The 11,174-nt window shown below is 32.9% G+C and overlaps 1 protein-coding gene across 1 annotated transcript; it reads left to right on the top strand.

The window, feature by feature from the left end:
* Positions 1 to 3,807: 3,807 nt before the first annotated feature.
* LOC137826133 (uncharacterized) lies at positions 3,808 to 10,936 on the top strand. The gene is made up of 7 exons (XM_068631992.2): positions 3,808 to 4,374; positions 8,336 to 8,512; positions 8,587 to 8,733; positions 8,913 to 9,014; positions 9,117 to 9,187; positions 9,298 to 9,365; positions 10,352 to 10,936. The coding sequence occupies exons 1-7, from the start codon at positions 4,192 to 4,194 to the stop codon at positions 10,585 to 10,587; spliced, it is 984 nt and encodes a 327-aa protein (XP_068488093.1). The 5' UTR covers positions 3,808 to 4,191; the 3' UTR covers positions 10,588 to 10,936.
* The last annotated feature ends 238 nt before the right edge of the window (positions 10,937 to 11,174 follow it).

The raw sequence follows: 11,174 nt of genomic DNA on the forward strand, positions 1-11,174 counted from the left end.
GGGATCAACCGCTTTTTATTTGCTATTTTAATATCTTTTTTATTTTCTGCACAACTATCTCAAACTCCCTTTTTATCTTTATTGTTATTGCTAACTTTTATTTCTTGCAGATAGATTCTAAACCGTGATCAACTGATTTTACTATTGGATTCATTGGGAGACGACTTGGGGACATTTGTCCACAATTATACTATCATCTCTCTAGTGTTAGACAAGTCTACACTAGAATCATATTAATTTGACAGCAAAACGACAGCTATCACTAGTAAACCTCTATATGGAGATTTTTCTAAGCTAATTCATAATGGATTTGAAATAAGCATAGTGAGAGAGTTAAGGTTCTTCATTAGTTTGCAAATTAATGGTGGGAAAAAAAATTCAATCCATAATTATTCAAACTCATATTGCTATGAGTCTGTTTGAATAGATTTATCTCAAATCCAAATTCATATTTTATGATTTTATGTCCAATTCATTTAATTTGATTTGGGTGAGTCTAGGTTAGGTGAAGTTATGAAAAGTTAGGTTAGGCCTGACCTATACAAGGCAGGACTACGTTGATTTTGGCCAACACGTGTAAGGTTGAGTCGACTTAGCTTGAAGTCATGCAAGGTTGGGTGATGTCACGTTAGGCCTAAGATAAGTCAGATTGGGCCAAGCCAAAGTTAAATTGGGTTATGGTAGACCCAAATTAAGTTAACAAGGTTAGATCCAAGTTAGGTTGAGTCAGGCTAAGTCTAAGTCAAGTTGTGTTAGGTTAGACTTTAGTCAATTTGGGTCGGTTAACCCCAAGTCAAGTTAGGTTAGACTACAATTATGTCAAGTTGGTTGGATTGGACCTAGGCCAAGTTGGGTTGGCTCAGGTTGGGCCCAAATCTAGTTGGGTGCAATGGATCGGGCCCAAATCTAGTTAGGCCATTTCATGTCATGCACAATCTGATTTGGCCCACATTAGGGTGAAGCAAACTAAGTTTAATTGAGTTAACCCAAGTTCACCTCGAGTCATTTTAAGTCCATTTTTGGTTGAATTGGCTTAAGCCTAAGTCATAATAATGAGTTGGTCGGGACCATATGTCGAGTTGGTGGTGGACCTCATTAGGCTGAATAGGATCGAGCCTAAGTTGGGCCAAGTTAGGTTAATGTAGGTTGTTATAAGACATGCCAATTTGAGATGAATTGACTAAAGCAGAAGTTGGGTATAGTCAACCTAGATCCACATTAGACAAATTTAGAGGGCTAGTTTAGGTTAGGACAAGTTGGTCTGGTCCCATGTCAGGTTGAATTGACTCAAACTCAAGTCTATTTGAGTCAGTCTGGATCCATATTAAGCTGTGTTTGTTTGGGTCCATGTCAAACCAAGTTGGGTTGTCCAACTTCAACCTGAGTCAGAGGGAGGTATAGTTGGAGTTGAGAAAGGTCGACACAAGTTAACTCGAGTAAGTTTGGGTTCAGGTTGGGATGAGTTAACTCGATCAATAGAGTTGACCTGTGTTCAAGTTAGATTGAGTCAGGTTTAAAGTTAGAAAAAAAAAGAGAATTGAGCCAAAGTCATGCAAGATTGAATTGGGTCGAGTCAAGCCTAAATCTAATTGAGTATAATTAGTCTTTAGTAGGTTTGGTTGGATCAAATCCAATAAATTAGTTAAAACTTTTATAATTAGATGAGTTTAGAATTTTTTTATATAAATATACCAATATATAAGTAGAAAAATCTATAATTTATTAAATTTATAAATATTTAGGAATATATATATATATGATTTAAATTGAATGTTTTTTAAAAATTAAATTATATTCTATAAAAAATTGTATTTTGTTTAGTTTAAAATATTTTAGTTATTATTTTAAACTTTATTTTATTTTATTTTAATTAGAGTGTATATACTTTATCTAAATGTTGTTTGAATAATTTTTACCAGGCCAATAAATATAACGTGAATAAATTAATTAAAAAATATCATTTGAAAAGCTTATAAATTTTTTATCACACCAATAAATTTGTTTAAAAATTATAATTAAATGTAAACATTTTATTTTATTTTATTTTGACTAGTGTCACATACAATGATTAAAACAATTGAAAATATTTACTAATAAATAATTCAAAAGTTCATCAATTAAGAAAATTTAAAATTTTAAAAAAATATTAATTACGATAGAAGAAATGTATATACAAAAAAACTAACTATTTTTTCAAGACAAAAAATAGTTATGTATAAAAAGAAAAAGAAATAGTGATAAGTTGATTAAACTTAATATTATAAATTTAATTTAATTTTAAAAATACCCATAAAACTAAGTAGTAGTAATATTAATGACGCTTTAAATAATATCTTTAGAGATAAATTGTTTTCACCAATTATACTGTTATTAAGCCAATAAATACGTTTGCTTTCATTGAGAAAGTGTAAATATTTCGTTAACAAATTCATAATAGATTAAAAGTATAGAAAAACAAAAAAAAAGTTATGGATTTAAAAATAAACATATTTCCTATAATAAAATAAGTAAAAATGTTCATTTACTTGTTTCATTTATAAAGAAAGAAAATAAATAACAATAAATATACTTTAAATAAAGATAAAGAATAAGTTATAATGTAACAACTAATCTTATCAATGAAATACACGATTATGCTTAATTACAATAAAAAGATATTTGGGAAGAGAAAACTATTTTGTTAATGAATCTTAATATTTCGCTATTAATCTTTAAGTTTCACATGATTTCGGTAAAAAAATAGTTTAAAATAGATGGGAATTTTACATAAATAGTATAATATTTTATATTTTTTATCGGTAAATTTTTTAAAAATTACATAGATTGTGTACGACTTCTTCTATTGCAATCAATTTTTATTTTTATATTAGAAATCGTTTCATACACTATTTTTAATTTTTCTTTTCTAAACTTGTTTTCTTAAAAAATATTTTTAAAACTTTTTTAATGTACACTGCTGTTGAAATTGTGTTTGCAGACATGATTTCTATTTTTTTTATTATGTTTTTTTTTTATTTATTCTTTTCGTTTTTCAATTTTGCTATATTTTTATAACTTATAAAATACTAATGGAAACACGGGACAACTCCATGTACATATATTTTTTTTTATCATTAACACATGATAATATTATTACAACAATATAAAAAAATTTAATATTTTATATTTATTAATAATTTTTAATTTAATGGAATGAATAAATAAAAGGAAATGAAAGAATTATCAATTTGATAAAGAGTGTGAATACCGTCCTCCAAACAATGACTTTAAAGGTCTTGTTGCAAAAGGTGAGACAAACATTTAAATTGTCCACACGAGATATTTGAAGATGGTCGTCTGCCAAATGCTGTTGACGAATGTCATAGTCACAGATGGAGTCATTGGTGAAGAAAACACTACTACCATTCATTCATATTTTTTTGCAAATAAAGAATAATAAACCTAACAATGACTTTAAAGGTCTCGTTGCGAAAGGCGGGACAAACATCCAGATCTTCCATGCGAGACATTCGAAAATGGTCGTCCGCCAAATGCTGTTGACGAAAGTCACAGTCACAAGTAAAGTCATTGGTGAAGAAACCGTTGCTACCGTTCATTATTATTATTTTTTTTTTCAAAAGAAAGAATAATAAACCAACTATAGTTTGTGCAATTAAAGAAAAGGGTAAAATTGATAATGATCCAAAATAACAGTTTTTAGACATAGATATTTAGTTATTTTGTAATTGAATATTTTTTGTATTATTTATTTTTTAAAATATGTAAATTTACCAACTATGTAAATTTCCCTTAAACAGACACTACACTGAACTCGTGGAAGAAATCACGGCACGGTCTCATTTCCGTAAAACCCTAATCCCAATTATCGTTCACACCTAAACCCTTTCCGCTTTTCCTTTTTGTTGTTTTTCTTCACTTCCAAGGTTTCGGCTTCTCAGAATCAAAACAACATTTTTTCTTTCTTCACTTCTTTGTTCTACTTCATCTTCACGCTTCGTTCCTTGTTGAGTATAAGAAGGCCCACCCGTCATCCAACACCCATGTAACAACTACCCATCCTCCCCTGGGAAACCGCGATTCGAGGTTTCCGAGGTTAAACTCTCCCCCAGTACTCCTAGAAAAGAAAAAAAATAACAAGGGTCTTTTACTTATTCATTCATTCGTTTGAAAAATTATATTTTTGGGGTGGGTATGGAAGCAGCGCGAGTGGGTGTGGTGGTTGAAGGTGGGAACGGGAACAATGTGAAATTGTTGCAGCAGAAGAGTCAGCAAGCACAACTGGGAACGGTGTCTCAGCTTCTCGCCGGTGGACTATCCGGTGCTTTTGCCAAGACATGCACTGCTCCACTTGCACGCCTCACCATCCTTTTTCAGGTTTGTTTGCTTGTTTGTTTGTTTAAATGTGTTATAATGAATGTGTTTGAATTTAGGGTTGCATAGCATGTGGCGGAGGCGAAATTTTAGTTTTGGCTGAAATGGGATGATGGGTTTGGGTTTCTGGTCTAGTTGACTGGTATTAATCGTTGGAGATCCCTATAAGTGGGTAACCATCTCACAAGTCTATTACGTGAGGTTAAGAATTTGGTCATTTACCTTACGAGTTGATTTTGTGAGGTTTTGTGTGGTTGATTGTTAACTTTTGTGCAAGCCTCATCCCACCTTCTATAAAAGGTTTATTGTCATGCGAATTTTAGTCAGTGTACACAGCCTTATTCTTGTATGTGCAAATATATTGTTTCCAAACGCATTGTACACAGCCTTCTCCTTGCATATGCAAAGACATTGTTTCCAAACTCGAACCAATAGCAACAAAATATCAAGGCAAAACTTTACTAGTGCACCAGACTTGCTATCTAGGAGGCAGAACTTCATGAAGCTTAAATTCAATTTTAGTTTCCTTTGCAAACTATGGCTTTATTTTAGTAAACTTCTAAATGTGTGTTTGGTACTGCCTGAATGATCCACGTTAACAGAAAAATACCTGCGCCAAGCTATACATATAGACGCAAAACTATGCATATATGATTCTCAGAGAGGTGTATCAACTCTTCAGGTGAAGAAAAATCAAACAAGAACTAAATAAGTGGAGAATACATAAAGTGGTAAAATGAATTATCCTTCTTTTGGAAGTTAAAATTGATCTGTGTACTTCAACTTTTATAGAACTTCTCATTTAACGTCTTCAAGAACTGAATTTAACTTATGCAGAAACTAAATTTAACACAAGGGAAAGGCCTAATTCATTTTACCTTATTTTCTATTTATATTAGTACACATTGAGAAGTGTATCTTGATGAAAATTCTTTTTACACCAACTATTTTAGTATAAGAGCCTTGGACCATCATAAACTAGTTTAATATGTTTAAATCTTTTAGGTAGATAATTGGTTCAGGACAATAAGTCACATATTTCGTTAAAATAATCAGTCTTAGTACAAAAATTTAATTTCTTTGTTTAAATTTTATTAATGATTGAGGTAATTGAGCATGTGTTTGATCTTTAGTAATTGCCACTTATGTTTATTATAGGAAAAATTAACATTAATATGCAATTAACCTTGAAGAGGAGTCACTAAGGATTTTAAATTTACAAAGCAAAAAGCAAAGGATAAGAGACTCCATTAAAGGTTAACTGCATATTAACGTTAATTTCCTCTTTAATAAACACACGTGACAATTACTAAACACTAAACGTGTGCTCAATTATCCCAACCATTTACGGAGTTCAAGCAAAACTAGTGGAATTAAAGTTTTTGTACTAAGACTATTTTTTTTCTTATTGTACTAAAAACGAAATATGTCGATTTGTTGTACTTAACCCACTAATTATCCAATTTTTTATTTCTAAACAATGTACTCATTGTATATTATTTTTTCGTTGGACAACGCTAAGTTAACATTAATTAGATACGACACATACCTGTATAAAGTCACTTTTAAACATTAAAATTTAGCATTTGAGTATCTGAAGTTAGCATAGTGAAAGTATGAAATTTGGCAGGTGCCTATACTACTCTGGCTAGTTTAATTTGTTGAAACTTCATTAGGGTAACAAGGTTGTTTTGAATTGAAGGCAATGCTTGTTTTCGTTAGATGTGGTGACATTGAGGTTTGAACTTTGAACCTGTGACCCCCTCGCTCAAACTACCCAAGCCCCTCACTACTAGCCACTCTTGGTGGCTTTTTAGATGGCAATGTTGACCTATTTATTTGGACATGATTGTCATTGTTGAAAAATTGATGAGATTAATGCAAAAATGAACATTGTTTTAATTTTGTTATTCTTACCATCATTACTTACAATTGCCTTAGAGATACATATAAGGTCTGTTACTGTGTCTTTTTCAAGGTTATAGTGTCGAAGTCATGAATGGCACCTGTTCATTCCTTTATTTCTCATGGATAATTTTAGATCAGGGGATAGGGTTTTCTGCTTTCGGTACTTTTTTATTATCTTGTTGTACTTGTTAAAACATTAAGCTCAGAAAAATTGTTAGATTAAACTTTGAAGACAAGCATGCATTCTTCAGAATAGTATTCTTGTTCCCTTGTTTACTTATTCTTTGTTTGGTTGGTAAAGTAAAGAGAAATAGGTGAGATGGAAATAAGTTGGAGTAGAAAATATAAGAAATAATGTAGACATCAAAGGTGCTTGGTTGAAGATTAATAGAGAAGACAGATAAAGAGAAGAAATAGTAGCATGGGTCCCACCATTTTTAAATTTATTTTTCTCTCCTCTTCCCACCAAACACATGATATTATTTCCATCCTAATCCCTTCTCTCAAACAAACAGGTCCTTAGTCTAATTTTTCTGGAATTGTTTCCTACATCCATTTTATGCTGTATCAATTTCTTGTCCCCATTTCAACACTACATGTTGAAAGTCAAATTGTAATCGGTGATTGATGAGTGCTTAATCTTCTGCTGGTAATCATGATTGCAACAATTTATTTTACCTTCCATGACTTTTAGCATTCTCAGAATGTAATTTGATTATCGAAAAGGATTTTGTGTGTGCATTCGTAATTCTCCTTGTTAATTTCAAACTCAGTTCTTTAAACCTAGGTAGTCAATCACAATTGTTGTGGTGGCGCAGCATGGCAGCAAGCCGCAGCAGTTGTTTGGTTGTGGTGCGTTTTCATATATTGCCTGTAGTGGATGGTGTGGGTCAGTGTCATGGCACTGGTTGTGCAGTGCGAATCAGGATCCTAGGTGATTCATCTGCTGCAGATTAGAAACAATAGAAAAGTCTGAAATACTGTCACTTAAGGAGTGTCTGCAAGGGTATTTTCAGTCTTTTTAGCTTAAGTTTTTATATTGCATAGTTCAACGGTGAACCAAATGAACCAGCAAATAGCGTGGAACTCTTCACATTCTTTGCAAACACAGTATCTGTCTGCATCCTCTCCTCCTTCTCACCATGACTGTCTTCTCCAGTGACTGCCTTTGTCCATCCACCAACTCTCTGGTGACTCACTCTCCCGTGACCCAGCTTCTCTAGTGAGGGCATGCACGATTTTCATTTTCTTAACTCTTTTGTCTTTATTTCCTTTGTTCTCTTTTGTTTTCTTTAGATTTTTTTTTCTCTGGTTGTTCAAAACTACTGCTATTTTTCTCCTTCCCTTGTTCCCACTGTTATCTTCATTTCCTGGTATTTGTCTGAGATTCCACATTAACTAGAGTATAGCCAAAATTATAACATATAAGTGGATGTAAACTTCACCATACAAACCATTTTTTGATGTTGAGTTAGGCTTCAAGTCCACTTTCTAAAATGGTATCAGAGTCTATTGTAGAATGATTTGTTGGGCCTATCATGCCACCTGCTATCTAACCATTCACAAATATTTAGTCTAACATTTGTGATGTCTAGTCTTTGGTGTGAGGCTGTGTTAGAAATTTCACTTCTTGTAGAGATATAACCAAAACTATAGTATATAAGTGAGTGCAAACAAGTCATTTTGTGAGGTTAAGTTGGTCCAAAGTCAGTTTTCTAAGAACTTTCTTGTGTTATAATTAATTTTTGTGTTCAGTAATCTTTTCTTAAATTAGGCTTTACGTATGTTTTTTTCTGGACTTTATACTGTATATTTGTCCAAGTACTATGTTTTAATGTCTGAATTTTGAGTTTTGTTTTTCTGGTTTTCAACTTAAGTATACTTATATATTAATGATTTAATATTAAAAAATATTGGAATAGCCGTCATCCCACTATTCTCTATTCTGCGTCCCACTTTTTTTGGGGTCAGCAGCTCCACTCTGCTATTCAGTAATGACAACTATGCTTTCAACTCTTGTATATCTGCTTATCTTTACATGCATTTACTTTATCAGGTTCAAGGTATGCATTTTGATATGGCAACATTGAGCAAACCTAGCATTTGGGGTGAGGCTTCACGTATTGTCAATGAAGAAGGATTTAGAGCATTTTGGAAAGGCAATTTGGTGACCATAGCTCATCGTCTCCCTTATTCTGCAGTCAATTTCTATGCTTATGAACGCTTCAAGAATGTAACCTCTGATGCTCTTTGCATAATATTTATGCGGTCAGTGGAATCAATTTCATAGTTTGTATTCTGTTACAGCTATTGCATATATTTATGGGGGAGAATCATCGAGGAAATACCAGTGCAGATCTCTTTGTGCACTTTGTGGGTGGTGGTTTGTCTGGCATAACATCTGCTACAGTTACATATCCTTTGGATTTGGTGAGAACACGACTTGCAGCACAGGTAATTACTAATTATCATTAGTTGAAGATTTTTGGTGCTCAGTTGCTTGCATTATGCGTTGGTTATATTTGAATTGGCATTTACTGTTTCATTGAATTTGATCCAGTTTTGTAATGACTTACTGTTTGTGATTTTATTTTAACTGAGAGTAGAGATTAACAGGCTATGTTTCGCTGCAGAGAAGTGCCATTTACTACAGGGGCATCTCACATGCTTTTAATACCATTTGCAGAGAAGAAGGGTTCTCAGGTTTCTACAAGGGACTTGGAGCTACATTGTTGGTATGCTGATGATGCATTTTCAATTCTTCTTTTTAGCTTCTTTGTGTTTGCAATCCTGCTATATTTTACAACTGACCCAACTACTTGTTTTGTATGGTATAGGGTGTTGGACCCAGCATAGCTATAAGCTTTTCTGTTTATGAAGGCTTACGTTCTTTTTGGCAGTCCCGAAGGTGAATATCTGTATTTTGCATTGAGTTGAGACTATTTTATGCGGAAGGTTACTTCCTTGTGTTTGGTGTGTATGGTTTGTGGACATTTATTTTATTTCTTTAAAATTTAGGCCAGATGATTCTCCTGTCATCGTCAGTCTCGCTAGTGGCAGTCTTTCAGGTGTTGCATCGTCAACAGGTAGGTGTTTATTGATGGTTGTTGTCTCAAATATCAGTTTTAGAGTTTAGATTGCATATGCTGCTCCAAAGGTGATAAATCCTTTTTCTTTGGGCTTGTTAATTAATGATATGCTTGAATATATCTGCTTAAGGGCCTATTTGGTTTGATTGTTAGTTTTAAGTTTTTAATTTTTTTTAAAACTAAAGCTAGCTTTCAAAGTTTTAATGTTTCTACAGTTTTCAGGTTTTATATTTTTAATATAGTAAATCTTAAATCTGAATCACTATAAACGATAAACTCACCCATGATAAACTCACCCACGATAAACTAACCCACGATAAACTCATACACGATAAACTCACCCACGATAAACCTAAAATCAGAAGATTGTTCAAGCTTGGTTTTTGATGGGTGTGACGGTAGTGGCAGTGGAAGAAGCTGTTAATGCAGTGTCTTTGGTCTTTCGGAAGAGATGGGGGACATATGAGGTCTCTGTTTCTACAACCTAAAATCAAAATTTTAATTTTAAAAGTTTGAGTTAATAGTATTTCCAAACAAGTCATTTCAGCTACAATCTAATCAAACGAATTTTCTTCTGATATTTTCATTTGAAACTAAACTGAAAACTTGCTACTTCCCCTAACAGGCCCTTAACCACGATGATTGCTTGTCTTGGCATAAGCTTTGTTATGCTAGAAGTTGCATGCCCGGTGGTGTGACTTGGATGTGGTGTGTTTTGGTGTAAGCTGACTTTCATGCATGATGAACTAGCACCTTCATGTGAAACACACAATGCATTAGCACCTATAAAATTAACTAGTTTGGTAGTGTAATTACCTTATTTTCTTTGAAAGAATATATAATTTTGTCAGTCATTGTGAACATCGGTTTCTCCCAAAAAGTCACGGTAGAAGCTTTCATAGATCAGATAGCAATTTCCTCATTAGTTATGAATCCTTCTTACTTTACTTTTGTGTTTAATTGTTGTCTCTTGCAACATGCAGCAACATTTCCTTTGGATCTTGTAAGACGCAGGATGCAGTTGGAGGGAGCTGGTGGTCGGGCACGTGTCTATAATACCAGTTTATTTGGGACATTTAAGCACATTCTTCAGAATGAAGGACTACGTGGTTTGTACAGAGGCATTTTGCCTGAGTACTACAAGGTTGTTCCCAGCGTGGGCATTGTCTTTATGACATATGAGACATTGAAGGTGTTTCTATCAAGCAGTCCAAGTTAAGAAACACTCTATTTTTATCCTATGCGATGATTCATACTATTTTTATCCTTTAGAAGAAAATTTTGAGGTGGATTTTATTATTGTCGTAGGGCACATTTTTGTATTTGTATAGGAAGTTATAATCTAGCGAGTTACAGCAATTGTACCTAATCGAATTTTAGGTTGAAGTTATGGATGATAAGAGAAATAGTTTGGTTATAGAATTCTCCACCATTAAGATATTATTTTTCCCGAGACAAGACTAGGATGTCTCACTGTATCAATGTTAGCATTTGATGTATCTTTACCATGATGTTCTGGGGATTCTTTGTTTTGAGAAGAACTTGAATTATATGTTTTCATTATTGAATTGTTGGTATTTCACTGAGTCACATATTTATTCTAAAGCACTCTATTATTCATTAAAATGCATGCGGGAACCACTAATTATGGGTTTAGATTCAATCTCTCTCTTTTTGCTCAATGTAAATTCGCATTTTATTGGCCATGTTTTTTTGTATTTACCATTTTTTTTTGGGCATATTGGATTAAATGCAATGAATAATAGTTTATCCAATGGGACTCCACTGTGTTCTAATATAAGGAAA

The sequence above is a fragment of the Phaseolus vulgaris genome, chromosome 8, assembly GCF_051622355.1.
Source record: "Phaseolus vulgaris cultivar YP4 chromosome 8, ASM5162235v1, whole genome shotgun sequence".
NCBI lineage: Eukaryota > Viridiplantae > Streptophyta > Magnoliopsida > Fabales > Fabaceae > Phaseolus > Phaseolus vulgaris.